This window comes from Scylla paramamosain, chromosome 25 (genome assembly GCF_035594125.1).
Source record: "Scylla paramamosain isolate STU-SP2022 chromosome 25, ASM3559412v1, whole genome shotgun sequence".
Taxonomy (NCBI): domain Eukaryota; kingdom Metazoa; phylum Arthropoda; class Malacostraca; order Decapoda; family Portunidae; genus Scylla; species Scylla paramamosain.
The window spans coordinates 17,741,131-17,762,384 of record NC_087175.1 but is presented as its reverse complement, the minus strand read 5'-3'; the positions used below and the strand labels follow the sequence as shown (position 1 = coordinate 17,762,384).

Genomic DNA, 21,254 nt, shown 5'->3' with positions numbered 1-21,254 from the left:
GAGGGAAATATTTGCTTAGAGAGAGGAGGAAACTGGGGAGGCATAGATCAGGGAAATAGACGAGGAGGAGGAAGAGGAGGAGGAGGAGGAGGAGGAGGAGGAGGAGGAGGAGGAGGAGGAGGAGGAGATCGAAGACATAAAGTAGTGATAGCTGAAATGGAGTAAGAGGAATGAGGAAAGAAAACGAGAGGTGAGGGAAAACTCGAGGAGGAGGAGGAGGGGGAGAGGGAGGAAAAGAAGAGGACTCGTGGGAAGGGAAAGTGGAGGAAGGGAAGTATGAGTGAGTGTTTGGAGGGAAGAGGAAGGAAGGAAAGAAGGAATGGAGGAAGAATGATGAACATGGGAGGGAGAAAAGGAACGATGGAGGAAGGGAGAAAGGAATGATGGATGTGAATGAGTGAATGGGTGAAGAGAGTGAATTAGAGGGGAGGGATGGAGGGAAATTTGAGGATGTAGATAATAGATGGAGAGAGAGAAAAAAATAGCAGAGGAAGAAAATGTAATGGAGATAAGGAAGTAGGATAAAAGAGAGAAAAAAATGAAGTGGTGAGGAAGAAGATGATGAGACGAGAACGAAGAAAAGACAAAGAAATAAGAGAAAAGGAAGGGAGGATTGTACAAATATTGAAATAAAAATATAAAAAATTGAAATAGAAAGAATAAAAATGCAAAGAAAGTGAAGATAAGAGAAGGAAGATAGATTAGGAGGAGGAGGAGGAGGAGGAGGAGGAGGAGGAGGAGGAGGAGGAGGAGGAGGAGGAGGAGGAGGTGGTGATATCTCCTGCCGAATGAAAGAGAGACAGAAGGAAAAAGGAGATTACTTGGAAGGAAAGAAGAAAAGGAGAGGAAGAAGAGGGAGGGAGAGGAGAGAGAAAAAGAGAGGGAGGGAGAATTTCAATCAGGGACCAATCAGGGTAAGCGTGTGACAATGCAACACACACACACACACACACACACACACACACACACACACACACACACACACACACACACACACACACACACACACACACACACACACACACACACACACACACACACACACACACACACACACACACACACACACACACACACACACACACACACACACACTCTCTCTCTCTCTCTCTCTCTCTCTCTCTCTCTCTCTCTCTCTCTCTCTCTCTCTCTCTCTCTCTCTCTCTCTCTCTCTCTCTCTCTCTCTCTCTCTCTCTTGCTCGCTTTCCCTTGTCAAAAATAAATAAGTGATTGAAAAAAATTGAAAAATAAATAAAGCAAAAATTCATGCCTTTACTCTTACCATGAAAGAAAAGATCAAAAGAAGAAGAAAAAAATAAAACATTCCAGGAAGCAAAGAAGAATATACTTATTTATCTGCTTGGAAAAAAAAAAGTCAATTCGCTCTTTTTAAAGTTGGAAGCAAAACTGACGATGAAAAATATTTAAAAAAATTGTGTATCTTATTTCTCCTGGTCAAGCAAGAGTTGGAAATTTGGTTTAAAAATATGATGCATCTCTTTTTACCGTGAAGAATAACTTTGGTGGTTGCATTGTGACTGATCTCCTCTTCCTTCTCCCCTCCTCTTCCTCCTCCTCCTCGTTCTGTCAATACCAGTGACCATTGTTTGTTTGTGCGCTTGTGTGTTCTGCTCGCCTGTTTGTTAGCCTTGCAAATGACTCAGTTTCCCTCGGTTTTCCCTTTCATTTTTCATTCTTTCCGCCAGATGTTTTCCTTTTTTTGTTTATTCTTTTTCTTTTTTATGTTTTTGTTTTTGTTTTTGCGTTTCAGAATTTAGCCTTGCATGCAGTTGGTTTCCTGTTTGTTATTTTGTTTTTATTTTACTTTTTCCTTTTATTATTTTATTTTTTTCTGAGATACGTTGATATGTTTATTTTCGTGATTTATTATTAGTTTTTTTTTCTTACTTATTATATTTCTTTCCGTGTTTTCTATCACTTACCTTCACTTTTTTCTTTCATGATATTTTTTTCTTGAACATTTTTCTGTATATTTTAATTTTTCGTATTTTCCCTTCGTGATTTACTTTTTTTATTCTTACTTCATTTTATTTGATTTTCCTGAACGTTTTTAACTTACTGACTTTCCTCCCACTTATTTTGTAATTTCCTTATTTTGTATATCTCCGTTTGTTTCCTCCCCTTTGTAAAACTTTTCCACCCAAAAGTTTCCTCCTCCGTTTGTTTCCTCCGCTGTGCTCTTTCCTCCGTTAATTATTCCACACCCATCTTCTCTCCAACACTTTGTTTTTTTTCCTCCAAGTTTCCTTGAAGTTTTCTCCGCTGTTTTATTTTCCTTCCATATATATTCTCTTCTATGTTTCTCTTCATTATTTTTTTTCGTAGTTAAGTGTTTTGTGTGATTTCCTCTTCCATCTCCCTGTTTTTTTCTTTTCCGTTTTTAGTTTCCTCCGCCTTGTTTTTCTCAGCTGAATTTCCCTTTCATCTTGCTTTTAGTTTCCTCTTGTTTCTAGTTTCATTCCATCGTTTGTTTGTTTCATCATCGTATCTTTTCCTCCCTGCTTTGTTTTTTCTTTCTTCCCTCTGTTTTCCTCTCTTAATTTCCTTTTCTGTCTCTTTACTGTAGTTACCCTCCGACCCTTCATTTCCTTCCCTCTATTTTTCAGTTAATTTCTATTACTTTTTTCCTGCATAATTTTGCTCGGAATTTTCCTTCTTCATTAGGTAAAACTTTTATTCATTTTATTCTTTAGATAAAATTCTCGTCTAATTTCTTTTGTTGTCAGTTTCTCCGTCATTAAGAAGGTGAGGAGGCAACCGAGGCAAGTGGAGGGGCGTGAGAAGGCGTGGTTATGTCTTTAATCAACAGGTAATGCAAGGAGGGAGGATGGAGGGAAGCGGGTAGTGGTGATACAGGACGTGAAGGGAGAGGGAAGGTGTGAGGTGAGAAAGGGAAGGAAGGAAGGAAGGATGGTTGGAAGGGGAAAGCAGTGAGGCCGAGACGGAAATGTGTGCGACTTGTTGAGTTTGTTTTTCTGTTGTTGTCTGTTTATCTGTGTGTGTGTGTGTGTGTGTGTGTGTGTGTGTGTGTGTGTGTGTGTGTGTGTGTGTGTGTGTGTGTGTGTGTGTGTGTGTGTGTAATAATAATAATAATAATAATAATAATAATAATAATAATAATAATAATAATAATAAACGGTTTATTCTTCAGGCAGTTAACAAACTGAAAATGTACAGAGGGGTGCGGAAATACTTAACATTTATCCTAAAGCTAAGTCTAATCTAGAGGGAAATACTATTGATTGATGGTTCGCACCATGGTGGGAATCGCGCTGAGTCTGTACCGGTCCGTGCGCGGCGCCTTTAGAGGTGCATTTTCTTGTGGTGTTTAGTGGCACGGACCGGGCGAGGCGCGTCAGACGACAGCATGTGTCTGAGACGTATATGATGCAGCAGTCCCCTTCCAAACTTCTCCAGAGCCTCTCGGTGCCTGGTGAATAGTCTGGACAGACTCAGGGTGGTCAGGGCTTCATCATAGGTGGTGAAGGCAGGGCCGAGGATGACCCTGCACGCCCTTTTCTTCACACTCTCCAGCTGGAGCTGTTGAGTGTGTGTGAGGGAGGAGGACCACGCTGGGGAGGCATACATGAGTTTGGGGAGGATGAAGGTGGGGTACACCCCCCTTAACTCGTCTGTCGGCGTCCCCAGCGACCTGAGTCTGCGTAGCATGTACAGCCTGTAGGTAGCGGATCTTACGGTGCTGGCGACATGCTGCTTCCAGGTCAGCTGGTCGTCCACCGTGACTCCGAGAAGCTTGACACATCGGACCACCTGGAGGGGGTGAGGGCCCACTGCGAGCTGGGGAGGGGGCACTGGTACAGAGGAGGTACAGAAATGCATCACCACAGTTTTACTGTGGTTGATGGTCATCCTGCTCTTCTCCGTCCACGTCTGCAGTCGCTCCAGAATTGGTTGCCACTCCAGAATTGCCTGCAGTGGCGAGTAGTCCGGGTTCTTGTTGGAAACTGGGACGCCCACGATGCAGTCGTCCACATACTTACAGGGATGGGGGTTGTCAGTAAGGGCGTCGTTAATGTGTGTGTGTGTGTGTGTGTGTGTGTGTGTGTGTGTGTGTGTGTGTGTGTGTGTGTGTGTGTGTGTGTGTGTGTGTGTGTGTGTGTCTCTCTCTCTCTCTCTCTCTCTCTCTCTCTCTCTCTCTCTCTCTCTCTCTCTCTCTCTCTCTCTCTCTCTCTCTCTCTCTCTCTCTCTCTCTCTCTCTCTCTCTCTCTCTCTCTCTCTCTCTCTCTCTCTCTCTCTCTCTCTCTCTCTCTCTCATTCTCATATACCCACCCACACACACACACACCAGTTGGACGAAGTTGGGGAAAGGAATTAATTATGGAGACAACACGAAATGAGGATGACCCAAATCTTGTACACAACTAGGCACACACACACACACACACACACACACACACACACACACACACACACACACACACACACACACACACACACACACACACACACACACACACATACACACACACACACGTTATGTTCCAGTTCATAATTGTTGGAAGCAGTACATTAATGCGTTCACTGATGATGATAAAAAAAAAATGCCATGAATAAATAACATATGAAAAATTATACTTTTAATCTGGTTATGTCACCGGTTGCTAAACACATGACTTCATACACTCCTGCACGGGGAGACAATTGGTGTGATGCTGTGGTGCTGTGGTGCTGTGATACCGACTGTGTGCTTTTGTTCCTGTCCCTGTTCTTGCTTTTGTTGCTGGAGGCGGTGGTGGTGGTGGTGGTGGTGAGGGGGTTATTGTTGTCGTTACTATCGTTTTTGTTGCTATTGTTGTTGTTTTTGTTATTGTTGATGGTGGTAGTGCTGTTGGTGCTGTTATTGTTCATGATGATAATGCTGTTGCTGTTGGTGGTGGTGGTGGCTTCTCTCTCTACCAGTACCTATTGCAGTCTCACAGATCTTTCTTCTCATCTCACTTTCCACAGTCTCGGCCTTTCTGTACGGTATGCTGCATTTAGCTCTTTCCACAATTCTATGATTTCCATTTTTACTCTCGAAATGCAGCTTCAGTTATGATGGTGGTGGTTGTGGTGGTGGTGGTGGTGGTGGTTGTGGTTGTGGTTGTGGTTGTGGTTGTGGTGGTGGTGGTAATGGTGGTGTTGCTGCTGCTGTTATTTGTATTGGTATATTGTTATTGTTGTTGGTGTTGGTGATGTTGTTGGTGGTGTTGGTTATTGCTGCTGTTCTTGCTGTTGATGCCTACCTGAGCTCTGTGCTGCTGCTTGACTCCCAATGAGGCCATGCCGTTCTGACTTCAATGTTGCTCTTTACCCAAGGCTTGTGCTGCTGCTGCCATCACCTCACTCTCACCATTCGAGTGCAGATTAACATACTGACTCCCTTTACGTTTTAGGAATATCATCGCTATATTCTCAAGTTTGTTTCATCAGTAATTATCTTGCAGGGTTCCACTGTACTTGTTTTTAGAATATATATATATATATATATATATATATATATATATATATATATATATATATATATATATATATATATATATATATATATATATATATATATATATATATATATATATATATATATATATATATATATATATATATATATATATATATGTATATATATAATTTTTAGATACAAGTCTAATTTTTTACAACTCCGCGAACATAAGTTAAATTGTTGGATAAAGTAGGTAAATGAGAGAGTTCACCTTCCAACAACCCAGCTTAAGTATAAAACATTTTTTCGAATTTTTTTTTTTTTTTGGTGCACAAGTAGAGGTCATGTAGCTACATCATTTACTTCCCATTAGTTTTGCAACAGTCAGAGAGAGAGAGAGAGAGAGAGAGAGAGAGAGAGAGAGAGAGAGAGAGAGAGAGAGAGAGAGAGAGAGAGAGAGAGAGAGAGAGAGAGAGAGAGAGAGAGAGAGAGAGAGAGACTCGTGTCTCATAAATGTAAGAGAATAGTGATTTTTTTTTATTTGAGAATTCTCAGGACAGTCTGTCTTCCAACAACAACAATCGTGATATTCGCCAGCATGATAATTACTTCACTTGTATTACGTCCAGTGTATATTTCTTACTAGTTTATTGAGATATTCGTCTCAAACAGCAGGAAAATAATGCAGGACGTTTTCTTTGACGAAACAACTTGATGACTGCTGAGTTAGCTTGTCTTTCACCAATGACGGTCTTAATACTCGTCGACATTATGACTTGTTTTTATTTTTTACTTTTGCATTTTGTTGGATGGATTTGAGATACTTTCCTTTCGTTTATTTTGTACGAGTCAGAGAGAGAGAGAGAGAGAGAGAGAGAGAGAGAGAGAGAGAGAGAGAGAGAGAGAGAGAGAGAGAGAGAGAATATGTACTCGTGTCTCATAAATGCAAGAAAATAAGGCAGATTATTATTATTTATTTTTTCATTTTTTGCGAAAAAAGTAGAGAATTATGTCGTTAGTTTGCCTTCAGCCATGACAGTCTTGACACTCGTCGAGATGATAATTATTTCACTTATTTTTACTTTCATATATTTATTGCCTGATGGTTTTGTAATATTTGACTCCCATTTATTTTGCACGAGCCGGGGAGGGAGGGAGGGAGAGAGAGAGAGAGAGAGAGAGAGAGAGAGAGAGAGAGAGAGAGAGATATATATATATATATATATATATATATATATATATATATATATATATATATATATATATATATATATATATATATATATATATATATATATATATATATATATATATACACTAGTCTCGTAAATGCAAGAGGATAATACAATTTTTCTTTTTTAGAGACAAACTGAGAATTGCTGTGTTATTCTATTTACAATGACAATCTTGATGCTCTTCGGTGTAAAAATTACTTCACTTATTTAACTTTTATATTTTTTACGGACTGATTGTTAGGTTTGTGATACCTTGAGGTCACGAAACAGTGATCATTGGTTAGAATTTTAGGATCCTTATAATGTTGACTACTTTTTATGAAAATTCTCTTCTAGGACTCATCTTCGGTGAGCGTGTTGTCTTTTTCTGTTTTTTTTTTTTTTTGTTGCCTTGGAAGGTTTATAGAACGTTTAAATCATATCAGCTCTTTCACTGCTATGTGCCTCAACTTTTCTCAGTCACCAGCCATTCTGAGACGTTTCTTCTTGTTCTACAGCCACCTCCAAAATGTATTATTTTTACCGCCTCCTTTTTTGTATGTAATAAAGACTTCATATATTGTACTTAGTGGTGTGAATTATTGCTTAATGCAGTAAAATTAGGACAAGAGTCAAAGGACTATCATCAGAGAACAGCAGTAATAAAGGAGATGTGCCTTGATAACAAAGAAAAGTTATTAAACGAAATATTTTTAAAATATCTAAATGAAAAACGAACGCATGACAATTGCAAAACAGGAATATACTCGTATGTACATAGAATATTTAAATTGTATTGTAGCTGTCCAGCATAATTGCAACAGGAGTGACAAGAGAAATAACAACGGAGATAAATGAGATGAACCTTGATAGCAAAAATATAAGATAACAATATAATAATGAATCAAAAAGTATCTGAAATATCGAAATCAGATATGCTAAAGCTGTCTAACTAAATAACAAGAGGAACAACAGTAAACAATATTAATAAGATGAAACTTGATGGCAAAGGTAAAAAACGATAATTACAAAGATAAAAATTCACGAAATACCCAAAATATCTAAATCATATTGCATACAGCTCTCTGAATTAAATCGTAAATAAGAGAAACAAAAGTAAACAACAATAATAATAGATAAATCGTGATGGCAGAACAGAATACGATAACGAAAGAAATATTCACAAAATACCCAGAATATCTAAATCACATCACGTACTGCTCTTCATATTAATTAAAACACGAATGACAAGAGAAACAAAAGCAAATTACAGTATTTAATAAGATCAACTTTGGTAGCAAATATAGAAGGAAGAGAAGCTTCACAAATATATCCATAATATCTAAATCATGCTGCGCAGAACTCTCGTGCTGAATTCAAATAAGATTAAGATTAAGAAGAATAAACAACAGTAAACAATAACAATAAGACATGATGACAAAAACAGAAAATAATAAAAAAAAAAAAATCACAAGGCATACGAAAAAAAAATAAATTATACAGCGAATAACCCTCTACCAGAATAATAAACAATGAATACCAGGAGTAAAACAACAGTAAACAACAACAAAAGCAATAAGAGATGACAAAATAGAAAACGATTGTCAAAAAAAAAAAAAAACATGTATCCAAAGTATCTGGAAATACAGCAGCTGCCTAATCTAGGTCCAGAGGAGGAATAAGAGTAGCGAGCAGCAGCGGTAAAGGAGCGTGCATTGTACGTGCCGCAGCTGAGATTTGGAGAGATAAGGGCACGCACAAAAAGCACCTGATTGGCGAGCCACTACACGAGTCTTAAGTAAAGGCCACACAAGTGAACGCCATAAATAACAAAACATTCACCTCCCAACTTTGTATTGTGTTGCCTTTTGATCTGTTGTCGTTTCCTGTTTTTTTTTTTTTTTTTTTGTATATCTCATGTCTGATTCTTAGTTTCCTCGTTCCTCTGTGTATTTTATGTGTGATTCTTTGTTGTATGGCTTTATTTTATTTATTTATTTTTTTTTTTTGTTCTTTTGGTTTTTATTGTATGTCTGATTGTTAGTTTCCTGGTTCACTTGTGTATATTACGGCTGAGTCTTAGTTTTCTGGTTCAGTTGTTTTTATGGTTCTCTTGTACGATTTTATTTTTTTTTTTTTTGTTCTTTAGTAATTCTGTCTCAATATCCTGCATTCTTTGCCTGTTTCTTGTTAATTTTGTTAAGTCTTATTCTTTAGTTTTTCAGTTTCTCTCGTACATCTTACTTTAATTTTTTTTTTTTTTGTTCTCACTCATATCTGACTCGTTTTGCTTCTGTTCTGTCACTCTTGGTTTTCTCGTTCTGTATCTGACTCTTGCTTTCCTGTTGTCTTGTATGTCTAACTCCACTTTTCCTGTTATTCTGTTACATTTGACTCTAGTTTTCCTGTTTTTTTTATTTTCTTATGTCTGAACTTCGTTTTCTTGGTTCTGTTGAATGTCAGAATATTTTTCGTCCCATATCTGCTTCTTTGCCTCTTGGTTCTCCTGTATGTGTGATCCCGGATATGTTGGTTCTCTTGTATGTCTCGTTCTTGTCTTTCTGGTCTCTTATGTCTGACTTTTGCTTGGTTAGTTCTCTAATATCTAACTCTTGATATCCTCGCTGGACAATCCTGTATTTTCTCTTCATGTGGCAAATGTAGGAAAAAAAAAATATCACAGATAAAATAAATGTTCATAAGAGGATCAGGTTTTATGTCGAGTATTCCGAACAAGCAGAAATCTTTCAATTAGTCTTTCAGGAAGAGCAGCGCTATATGCCAAAAATCGCTCGAATAAACGTTTCATGATGGATATTAATTGGCATGTAAAATCCTACAAGCCCCATAATGCCCCTGAACAGGTAACGCGTATTCATTTGCTTTAGTGTTTTGTGATGGTGAAGTCATCTGGCGTAACATTCACTTAACGTGAACACCAGCACGGACAAAATACAGATTTCACCGTGACGAGACGAGCTCATTTTGTTGGACGGCGCCTCGGGAGTGACTGGTGGAGTTTCTTATTATTAATATTTGGGAATCTAAATGTTAATAACCACAGAAAAAAAAAAGTAGATGGTTGATTTTTTTCATTCTAGGCTACATAACTATTTTAAGAACGGAGTGTAAAGATCTCTGACAAACTGTAGGCGAGTACGAGAAAAAAGTCTAACAGTGAAAGGGATTGGGTAATTAAACACACAGTAGGGCAAAGGAAGGAATTAGCAGCATATCACCAGCACGGACAAAATGCAGATTTCACCGTGACGGGAGGAGCACATTTTGTTGGAGGACGCCTCGGGAGTGGACTGGTGGAGTTTGTTCCTAACCATTTCACTGTAATACTTTGTTATCATTCAGGAAAATGTTGAAAAAATGCTTGCATGGACACTCACAAAAAAAAGGAGCGTGTTAATTTTCTCTTTTCTAACCTCACACACACACACACACACACACACACACACACACACACACACACACACACACACACACACACACACACAGTAACGAGTAGATTAACTTGTTATCTGCTGGAGCCTTCATTTAAGGCTAGGCGAGGTACATTCATGGAAGCTTTAAAGCCTTTGAGTCTTAAGATTCTTGTATTTGAGCGTCACATCCTGCTTGGCTTCCATTCTATATTGTAAAATCTCACTCACCTAAGCTTATACTCCACTGAATAAGCTAATGGAGGAGTCTGCTTGCGATCTTGGTTTCATTAACACAGCTGCAATAATTTACCACGCACACAACTTTATTCATGATATTTATATAGAAATTTACGTGTTGTTTCATTAACAGAACTCTAACAACTCACACATAGTACCCTCGTCTTCATCCTCATTAACACAACTACAACAATTCACTTTTTACATATAACACAAGTGTCTTCATATAGGAATCTACTTGTGCCCACGATGTCATTACCACAACGGCCACTAGGCACTACACACCACACACAAGCCTGGTGTCTTCATAAAGGCGTCTACTTTTCCACAAAAATTTCGTTAACACTACAATAACTAACACGCACACACACACACACACACACACACACACACACACACACACACACACACACACACACACACACACACACACACACACACACACACACACACACACACACACACACACACACACACAACAATCCTGGTCTTGGTTTTCATAAAGGTTTCATAACTACTAGAAACACTACTTAGCCAAAAATTCACACACACACACACACACACACACACACACACACACACACACACACACACACACACACTCACCGTGCACGTGTAGGGTTACGGGCCGCGACATCTTCTGCTCCGTGTTCACCTGACACTCGTAAACACCTGAGTCGCGAACCTGAGCGTAGCGCACCACCAGCGTCCACTCGTTGCTGCCCTCCGCATGCACCGCCTGGGGGAGAGAGAGAGAGAGAGAGAGAGAGAGAGAGAGAGAGAGAGAGAGAGAGAGCGAGAGAGAGAGAGAGAGAGAGAGAGAGAGAGAGAGGTATATTAGATAATCTTGTTAGCATCAATTTTCTTTTTCTTTTTACTTTTTCTCCTTAAAATCTCAGAAGAAATTATAAAGGAAGACAGGAAGTATTGGGCCAGAGAGAGAGAGAGAGAGAGAGAGAGAGAGAGAGAGAGAGAGAGAGAGAGAGAGAGAGAGAGAGAGAGAGGGAGGGGGGTATATTAGATAATCTTGTTAGCATCAATTTTCTGCTTTTTCTTTTTACTTTTCCTCCTTAAAATCTCAGAAGAAATTATAAAGGAAGACAAGGAGTATTGGGCCAGAGAGAGAGAGAGAGAGAGAGAGAGAGAGAGAGAGAGAGAGAGAGAGAGAGAGAGAGAGAAGGGGGACGGTGGTGGATGAGAGATGAAAGACAGAGAGGAGTGAGAGAAGAGAGAGATGTAGTGTGAGCGGAGATGAAGGAGAGGCAGAGCGAGGGGCGAAGGGAGACGGGAAAGGATAAATGCGGCAATAAATAGCAAAGAAAATATGGGAGGGGCGTTAATTTATCATCTGAGATTATGAATGGTGGCCGCGGTGCGCTGATAAATAGATAGGTGAAGATGGGAAGTGAGTGTTTTGTTAAGACGGGATGAAAGGTTACGAAAGAAAACTAGAACTGTGACATAAGTTGGTGGTAGTGGTGGTAGTCGTAGTAATAGTTGTTGTTGTTGCAAAAAGATGGGATTTGAGTGTTTTGTTAAGACGGAGTAGAAGACAAAAAATGTTGAAGATTAAAGAACCGTGACATAGATTATTATTATTATTATTATTATTATTATTATTATTATTATTATTATTAGTAGTAGTAGTAGTAGTAGTAGTAGTAGTAGTAGTAGTAGTAGTAATAGTACAGGATATCTTTACAACTATGGCCTGACCTAAGTCCGTAATTTGAAACTCTTGGTAATCTCATAAGGACTATTTTCAAAGACCGCACATAGATAACTATTTGTTTTTTTTCAAGGCTGTTTTTCTTATTGATATATAATGGACATAGAATTCCCAATAACATTCACCTGTTCAACATTAGCACCATAAAAACACCCTCGAAAACACTAATAACCTCAGAGCCTGTTCAACATTAGCACCATAAAAACACCCAAAAAAAAATCGCGGTAACTTACATTAGAGCACCATAAAAACATCCTCAAAAGCACCAATAACCTCCCCTAGAACCTATTCAACATTAGCACCATAAAAAAACACCCTCAAAAACCCTGATAGCTTCCCCTAGAACAACATATAAGCACTTTGGAAAATTCCCCGTAGCTTCGACCACAGCGTACTAGCGGTAGTCAAGATAAGACAGTGACATGTTTGCAAGTATCTGGTTCTTGCTTCTGAATCCTATAAGAAGATGAACAAATAAACAAAAAAAAAAAAAAAAAACACCATACAAAAACATCCTTGAAAAAAAAAAAAATAGACCCTGTGCAAAGTAGGAGAGGTAAGACACTAACATGCTTTATAATATATATGGTTCTTAATCATATAAACACATGTACGGATAGGAGCACATACTACCTGGAATCGCTGGTCAGCAGAGTAGGTGTGGTGACCGACTGTGAGGATGTGAAGGTCGCGCCGCCTTAGCCACGTGACCTGTAGGAGGACAGAGACAAGAGGATTGAAAGACTGACTGGTTGATACATGTATTGCGTTACGAGAAGGGATCGCTTGTAGTTCTGAGAAAGAGTGGGAGTAAAGTTTTGTATTTTGAACGCTTTCCTCCTCTCACAGACTATTTTCAAAGGTTATAGAGATGTTTCACCTCTAAATTGTCACAGTATTTTGTCGGTGAGGATGCGGAATCCTTGCTTAAACGATCACTATCAGGTTGTTAGAGCTTTAAAAGAACATAAGATGGATTTATAGATGAGGATGATAGTTGGAAATACTAGGTAGGTATGTAACCGCCACGAGCAGACCTCATGGCTCCTTGCGGCTTCTTGTTATCTCTCTCTCTCTCTCTCTCTCTCTCTCTCTCTCTCTCTCTCTCTCTCTCCTTCTCTCTCTCTCTCTCTCTCTCTCTCTCTCTCTCTCTCTCTCTCTCTCTCTCTCTCTCTCTCTCTCTCTCTCTCTCTCTTCCCACAACACACACACACCAACACACACACACACACACACACACACACACACACACACACACACACACACACACACACACACACACACACACACACACCGTAAAACTCAAAAGAAACACCAGCTACTTATGCGAACAATCTGAAACATACGACGCCAACACCTGCTTTTGCTTTCCCTCATTCATTCCATTCCACGCCAAGACATTAGGGCGATAACTTCTTGTTGTTCATCACGCCTCAAGAACTGCGGGGCACGAGAAAGCAAGTGGGAGGTAAGAGAGAGAGAGAGAGAGAGAGAGAGAGAGAGAGAGAGAGAGAGAGAGAGAGAGAGAGAGAGAGAGAGAGAGAGAGAGAGAGTGTTGGAGGGGAGGAAAGGGTAGCTTAACAGATGGACTTTTCGCTTTATTCTCTCTCCACGACTATTTTCAAATGCCACAGAGATGATTAGCCTTGTTCTCAAGAGTGTTTGTCTTGTTAATTATGTAAAACGTGAGTGATTGTGGTTGTTAGTGTATGAAATGTACAGGTAAGCCGCACATAAAACACCATTATAAATCGTGTAACTTCAACAAGACCTCATGGAATGTAGAAATATTGCTAATTAATCTGTCGCTAGAACCATAAAACACCATAATAAATTCGTGTAATTTCAACTAAAGCCTTTGGAATGTAGTGGAGGTGCGGTGCAGAAGTGTTTCAGAATACATTGTATAAGAACCGTAAAAACTCCCCTAAAAATCCACGTAACTTCAATTTGAACCTTTGGAATGTAGAAGACTTAACCTATCACTAGAATCATAAAAACTCCCTTAGAAACCCGTGTAACTTCAACTAGAGCCTTTTGAATGTAGTGGATGTGCTCTGCTTCTTGTTCCAGAATATATTCCATAAGAACCATAAAAAAAAAAACACCCTAAAAACACATGTAACTTCAATTAGAGCCTTTGAAATGTAGTGGTGTTTCAGAACGCGGCCTAAAGGGAGGAGGAGCACTGGGGGAGATGAAAGAGGCTCCTATGTGGTGTAACATTGTCATCCCGGATTATTCCATTCCCGGTAACTGCCTTGAACATGGTAGCGGTGCTGAATTAATGGTATTGGTACAAGTGTGTGTGTGTGAGAGAGAGAGAGTGTGTGTGTGCGTGCGCGAGACAGACAGACAGACATAGTAGGAACAATATAATTACTGCTTATCTTTTTAGTTTTCAGCCAGAGAGAGAGAGAGAGAGAGAGAGAGAGAGAGAGAGAGAGAGAGAGAGAGAGAGAGAGAGAGAGAGAGAGACTACAATACCTTTAATATCCTTATTTAGAAGCGATTTTTTCTTCATTTTCACAGACTTATACGTGTTATTCATTTCATACCTGCGGAGAGTAAGTTTTACTCACTTCTACACTCTTTCTGACACGGAAAATCCTCGTAATCCGATTGTAAACTGAAAGATGCTAAAAATTTTGGTTCATCAAAACATTTGCATACATTTTTATAGTCTGTATTCGTAAAGCGGCTAGCAGATTTTCATGACTTACTTAGTTCTTTTACTGCTATTTGACACACCATTCCTTAATCATTAACCAGCCTGAGACATCTGTATAGCTCAAACTAAATATTGTATTGGATAGAAACTGCAAAATTTATATTTTTATCTCCCTTTATTTTTATTGATAAATTCTTAAGAGATTTTTAGGATTTTATTAACTTTTTTTTTTTTTTGTGGGGGGATGATTTAAGTAACCTTTCCACTGCTATTTGGCATACGTTTCTTAATCTTAAAGCATCTTGACATTTCTTCTAGTTCTACAGTCCAAACTAAACATTATACTGGTTAGAAACTGCAAAATCTTTTCATCCCCCTTTTTTTAGGTAGATACTTAAAAAGCTTTTCAGGATTGTGTTAACGTTTTCACTGCTATATGGCTCACGTTCATCAATCTTTAACCACTATGACATATTTTTCTGGTTGTACAGCCACCTCCAAACATTATTATTATTTTTTTTTTTTTTTATGTAGGAAGGATACTGGCCAAGGGCAACAAAAATCTAATAAAAAAAAATGCCCACTGAAATGCCAGTCCCTAAAAGGGTCAAAGCAGTGGTCAAAAATTGGTGGATAAGTGTCTTGAAACCTCCCTCTTGAAGGAATTCAAGTCATAGGAAGGTGGAAATACAGAAGCAGGCAAGAAGTTCCAGAGTTTACCAGAGAAAGGGATGAATGATTGAGAATACTGGTTAACTCTTGCGTTAGAGAGGTGGACAGAATAGGAGTGAGAGAAAGAAGAAAGTCTTGTGCAGCGAGGCCGCGGAAGGAGGGGAGGCATGCAGTTAGCAAGATCAGAAGAGCAGTTAGCATGAAAATAGCGGTAGAAGACAGCTAGAGATGCAACATTGCGGCGGTGAGAGAGAGGCTGAAGACAGTCAGTTAGAGGAGAGGAGTTGATGAGACGAAAAGCTTTTGATTCCACCCTGTCTAGAACAGCAGTATGAGTGGAACCCCCCCAGACATGTGAAGCATACTCCATACATGGACGGATAAGGCCCTTGTAGAGAGTTAGCAGCTGGGGGGGTGAGAAAAACTGGCGGAGACGTCTCAGAACACCTAACTTCATAGAAGCTGTTTTAGCTAGAGATGAGATGTGAAGTTTCCAGTTCAGATTATAGGTAAAGGACAGACCGAGGATGATCAGTGTAGAAGAGGGGGACAGTTGAGTGTCATTGAAGAAGAGGGGATAGTTGTCTGGAAGATTGTGTCGAGTTGATAGATGGAGGAATTGAGTTTTTGAGGCATTGAACAATACCAAGTTTGCTCTGCCCCAATCAGAAATTTTAGAAAGATCAGAAGTCAGGCGTTCTGTGGCTTCCCTGCGTGATATGTTTACCTCCTGAAGGGTTGGACGTCTATGAAAAGACGTGGAAAAGTGCAGGGTGGTATCATCAGCATAGGAGTGGATAGGACAAGAAGTTTGGTTTAGAAGATCATTAATGAATAATAAGAAGAGAGTGGGTGACAGGACAGAACCCTGAGGAACACCACTGTTAATAGATTTAGGAGAAGAACAGTGACCGTCTACCACAGCAGCAATAGAACGGTCAGAAAGGAAACTTGAGATGAAGTTACAGAGAGAAGGATAGAAACCGTAGGAGGGTAGTTTGGAAATCAAAGCTTTGTGCCAGACTCTATCAAAGGCTTTTGATATGTCCAAGGCAACAGCAAAAGTTTCACCAAAGTCTCTAAAAGAGGATGACCAAGACTCAGTAAGGAAAGCCAGAAGATCACCAGTAGAGCGGCCTTGACGGAACCCATACTGGCGATCAGATAGAAGGTTGTGAAGTGATAGATGTTTAAGAATCTTCCTGTTGAGGATAGATTCAAAAACTTTAGATAAGCAGGAAATTAAAGCAATAGGACGGTAGTTTGAGGGATTAGAGCGGTCACCCTTTTTAGGAACAGGTTGAATGTAGGCAAACTTCCAGCAAGAAGGAAAGGTAGATGTTGACAGACAGAGCTGAAAGAGTTTGACTAGGCAAGGTGCAAGCACGGAGGCACAGTTTCGGAGAACAATAGGAGGGACCCCATCAGGTCCATAAGCCTTCTGAGGGTTTAGGCCAGCGAGGGCATGGAAAACATCATTACGAAGAATTTTAATACGAGGCATGAAGTAGTCAGAAACTAGAAACTACAAAATCTATCCTTTATACCTTCTTGTCTCTTGTAGATGGTTATAAAGATTTCATACATTTTGCTTTTAGTGCTGAGAATTCTTGAATACAGCAGTGAAAGGCTTTAATATTTTGGCTTGTTAGTGTAAAGTGTTGTTTTCGATATGCGTGGCAGCAGGTGATGTACCATGCAGTGTTACCCGGCTTGCCTTGGGTGCGTATTGCTCCGTGTTGAATATTTGATGAAACGTGGAAGGACAGTATTAAAATATATTTTGTTGTAGGTTGAATGGTAGTAGAGTGTACTGCCATTTATTTATTTATTTATTTTTATTTTATTTTATTTGTTGATTGATTTTTTTGTGTGTAAGGGTGTGTGTATGATCTAGATAATAGTGAAACCTCTCATGTTATTATGTTCTTAATTCGGCTTTCTTCGACTTTGAAATTCTTCGACTTAAAAAACTGAAATGTAATGCATATACACTCGTATTTTCAATGTACTCAATCTCTATATCAATACGTTCTTTTGCAGTTCTGGTCACCTTTTTGTTAACACTCAGACCACTGTATTCTTTATTTGGACATGCATAAGAAAAAATAGTGTAAGTTTAGTCTTCTCTTTTCTAGGTAACCAATATATTTAAGAGCCTACGATAAAAAAAAAATAAGCGACAAAGAAAAAAAAAAGTAATTATAAAGCCAAAATCTTCAGAAGACAAAGGGTTAATTGTTGTAAAATTGTGGCATATCGCAGTGAAACAGTTAAAGTAAATCAATTAGGCATCCTCCCTTGGATCATCTGAAGGTCTTCACCACCTCTTGTACATTGCTCCCTTCACGGCACATGTTTTGAGCTCCCGAGGTGATCAGAGCCCCAGAGCCCCGAGTGCTTCCCCGCCCGGTTGTCGCAGCACTGAGGCAGGGCAGAGCAGAGCGTGTTGTTGGATTCATGTTGCAGGATTCATGCATTCGTGGTGGAAAGGAAACCATCCACGACTCCCTTTGTGTGTTGCTCTCCGCCGCTATTGTGTGAAATAATATGACACACTGAATGTATAAATGAAATAAACTAAAATTGCATTGTTTGTCTTTTTTAGGAAGTTGATGTGCTTGACTAGTGCATCTATTTTTTGTAGATTCAACTGAGGCATTTCTTTCTGATAAATTTATGCGTAAAGGAAGCAGACCAATGATACAGAAAAGGAAAATCGTGTTATAATTTGACATTTCTCTTTAAAGTAAAAGAAAAAAAAAGAGAAAAGGAAAGCTAAGAGAGGAAGAAAATCCATAATGAAACCAACTCACTTCCGGAGTAGTTCTGGTGCTCTTAAGTCATAAATCAACTCATAGGAAGCAATTAAAAATATAGAGAGAAGAAAGGTGGAAGATTTAAGGGTTTATCAGACGACACTGCAAAACTGTTTTCCCATTATAAACCCTTTAATAATAATAATAATAACTGCTGATAATACGTAAGATCAATGAAAAGAGAGGGATTAAAAAAAAAATTCACAGCGTATACACCAATGTAAGTGTAGAATCCACACAAAAAAAAAGTACAATTTCTCATGCCGTGATATTTTAAACCTCTGAGCCGCTACCGTGTGTGCATGAAAGCCACGGCGAGGCGGAAGCGATTCTTGAGTCTAGAGCCCTAGTGAAATAGACTCTTCAGGATTGCTCGCTCGGAAGACTCAGCGGGGAGGTTTCATTCAATTGGTTCTATTTTATCCTTGTCATCGTGGTGAAGCCAAACGCGGAATCAGATTAGCGAGGGTGAAGTGACCTGTGTGTAGGTTTAAGCCTCCAGGCACATCGTCCATCTGCCTCAGTAATCAGATTGTTAGTGCTGAGCCATTAGTGAGCTTTAAGAGATTAGATGAGTGCATGGATGAGGATGATAGGTGGGTATGGTTTATAATAGATGGGTGTATAAGGTAGGTATGTTTTTTAATACAGGGACTGCCACGTGTAAGCGTGATGGCTTCTTGCAGCTTTCCTTATTTTCTTACGTTCTTATGTTCTTATGTTTTTTTTTTTTTCTGTCAGCTCAGCCACAGGATTTCTTGCGCAGGGTTTCATGTTTTTAAGCGCTTTTTTTTTTTTTCTCTCTCTCATAATTGATACTTTTAAGGCCATGGAGGTGAGGTAATTAGTCAGGTTCACATGATTTTTTTTTTTTCCTTCATTTGAGCTGAATTCTTGCCGAACTTTCTTTAGGACCTGGAAGACATTCTTGAATACCCAACAGCTTTCTCTAGAGCCTGTTAAGGTGGTGACGTTTGAGAATCCGAACCAGAGTTATAATAAGAGGACAGTTCAAAAGGTAAAGGTTACATCACGGTGACTGCATCGCTTCTACCACGTACACTTTACATGTGACAGGTACAAGTAGAATTTCGATGCTCGACTAGGAAAATAATTTGTTGGCAGAAGTGAACAAGGATAAAGTCAATTCACCTGCGCCAAGGGAGATGCAGTGATACTCTACACCTGCACTCAATATACTCTACACCTGCACTCAGTTGCTGTATTCCTAAACGTGTTTTGGTCACTGATGAGGACTGTCTTAAAAGACCAAGGAGATGATTAGTGCAGGAAAGCGTACTGGGGTTTTATCACGAGGACAATGCTGAGGCTAAAGTGTGCAACATCGTAGTAGTAGTAGTAGTAGTAGTAGTAGTAGTTTATCGACGAAATGTTTTTGCAAAAAAAAAAAAAAGAAAAATGGCTTTTGGTGTTTTCTTTTTGCTGATCCAGAACTCATCTTAAACTATTGCTATTGTAAAAACACTCAGAAGACCCGACATGATTTCCACTATAGGCTGTTGAATTTAAGAGACCATGCATCCAGAAAGGTCAAAGAACCATTATTGACTATTAAATTTGAGACATAGTGACGAAATATTTAGAAATAAATACTTTATTTTTCTAATGATATTGAAGTAAATTTATTGAGCTTTGTTTGTATTTTCCATTATTAGCCGTAGCATTGATTACATTAATTCATCTTTCTGTTCGTGATTCTAACATTTTTTTACTTTCACTTTTTTCCGGGGTATCGTCTGAATTTTGCATTGAAAAATTACTGTTGAAAAAGTGAGACATTGCAGTACTGTACGTGGAGGGAAAATAATTGTTGTACTGTATAAAGTTAGACAATGCGGTGCTATATAGGGAAAGTTTGGCATCACAGTACTTAATGGATGAGCGACACCATTGTGGGGTGTGTTGCGTGGTGTGCTGGTGTTGCGTGGTGTGCTGGTGGCTGGTCAGACCCTTCCGTACCTGCCCACCACAGCCTCAGAAGTGGTGAATTAATAACTGCATGCATCCTCCCTTGGTGACAGAATCCCTCATTCCTATCCACGTGTATTAAGAGGATGCAATAGTTCATAAAGGTGAGATGACGAATGGATAGGTTAATTTAATTCGTTATATGTGTTGATACTTGTCTCTTAACGTCATTCATCCTCTTCCTTGTTCACGTGTACTCGTATTAAGAGGCTCGACGTGTTTATAAAGGTGAAACTTGAATGATGCCAAATGGATAAGTTGATTTATTTCCTGAGATGTGTTAATCCTTGTCTCTTGAAATGGTCCAGGTTGTAGGAAGAACGGAAGCCGAATTAGGTAGAGAGTTCCAGCTTCTACTGATCATTATTATTATCACCATCATCAACATTCTATCACCACCACCATCATCACTAACATTCATCATTATTAAGACTATCATCTGTCATTAATATCCACCATCATCAAGAGTATCATCCACCACTATTACTTTCACTATCACTTTCACCAATCACTTTCACTGTCACCATCACCGAATTGTTAATTATTTGTCATTATCACATTATCGCCACAATCATGATCGCTATTACTTTCATTGCCCTAAATAATTTGTCACTATCTTTATCACCATTACTATCACTGTCACAATCATTATTACCATTACTGTCATGTATCACACTTCACTATCACCATCACTATTTACCAGTGCCATGATCACTTTTACTTTCACTGTCATCCATCACAATCACCATCATCATCACAATCATTCATCACTATCAAGGCTATCATCTATCACTATCATTACTTTCACTATCACTACCATCTATTGCTACCACTCATCACCACCACCATCATTGACACCCATCACTATCAATTATATTATCTATCACTATCCTCACAACTATTATTATGACAACGCAATCACCACCACTACCACCACCACCACCATCATTGACACCCATCACTATCAATTATATTATCTATCACTATCCTCACAACTATTATTATGACAACGCAATCACCACCAC

At 39.1% G+C, this 21,254-nt stretch overlaps 1 protein-coding gene across 2 annotated transcripts in view; it reads right to left on the bottom strand.

The window, feature by feature from the left end:
* LOC135113243 (zwei Ig domain protein zig-8-like) overlaps nucleotides 1–21,254 on the bottom strand; it is a 75,206-nt gene that overhangs the window by 34,955 nt on the left and 18,997 nt on the right. For both annotated transcript variants that reach the window (XM_064028428.1, XM_064028427.1), the window contains exons 2-3: nucleotides 12,712–12,789; nucleotides 10,956–11,088 (exon numbers count right to left, since the gene is read on the bottom strand). In XM_064028428.1, the coding sequence (XP_063884498.1) occupies nucleotides 10,956–11,088; nucleotides 12,712–12,789 (211 nt within the window). The remainder of the gene's footprint in view (nucleotides 1–10,955; nucleotides 11,089–12,711; nucleotides 12,790–21,254) is intronic.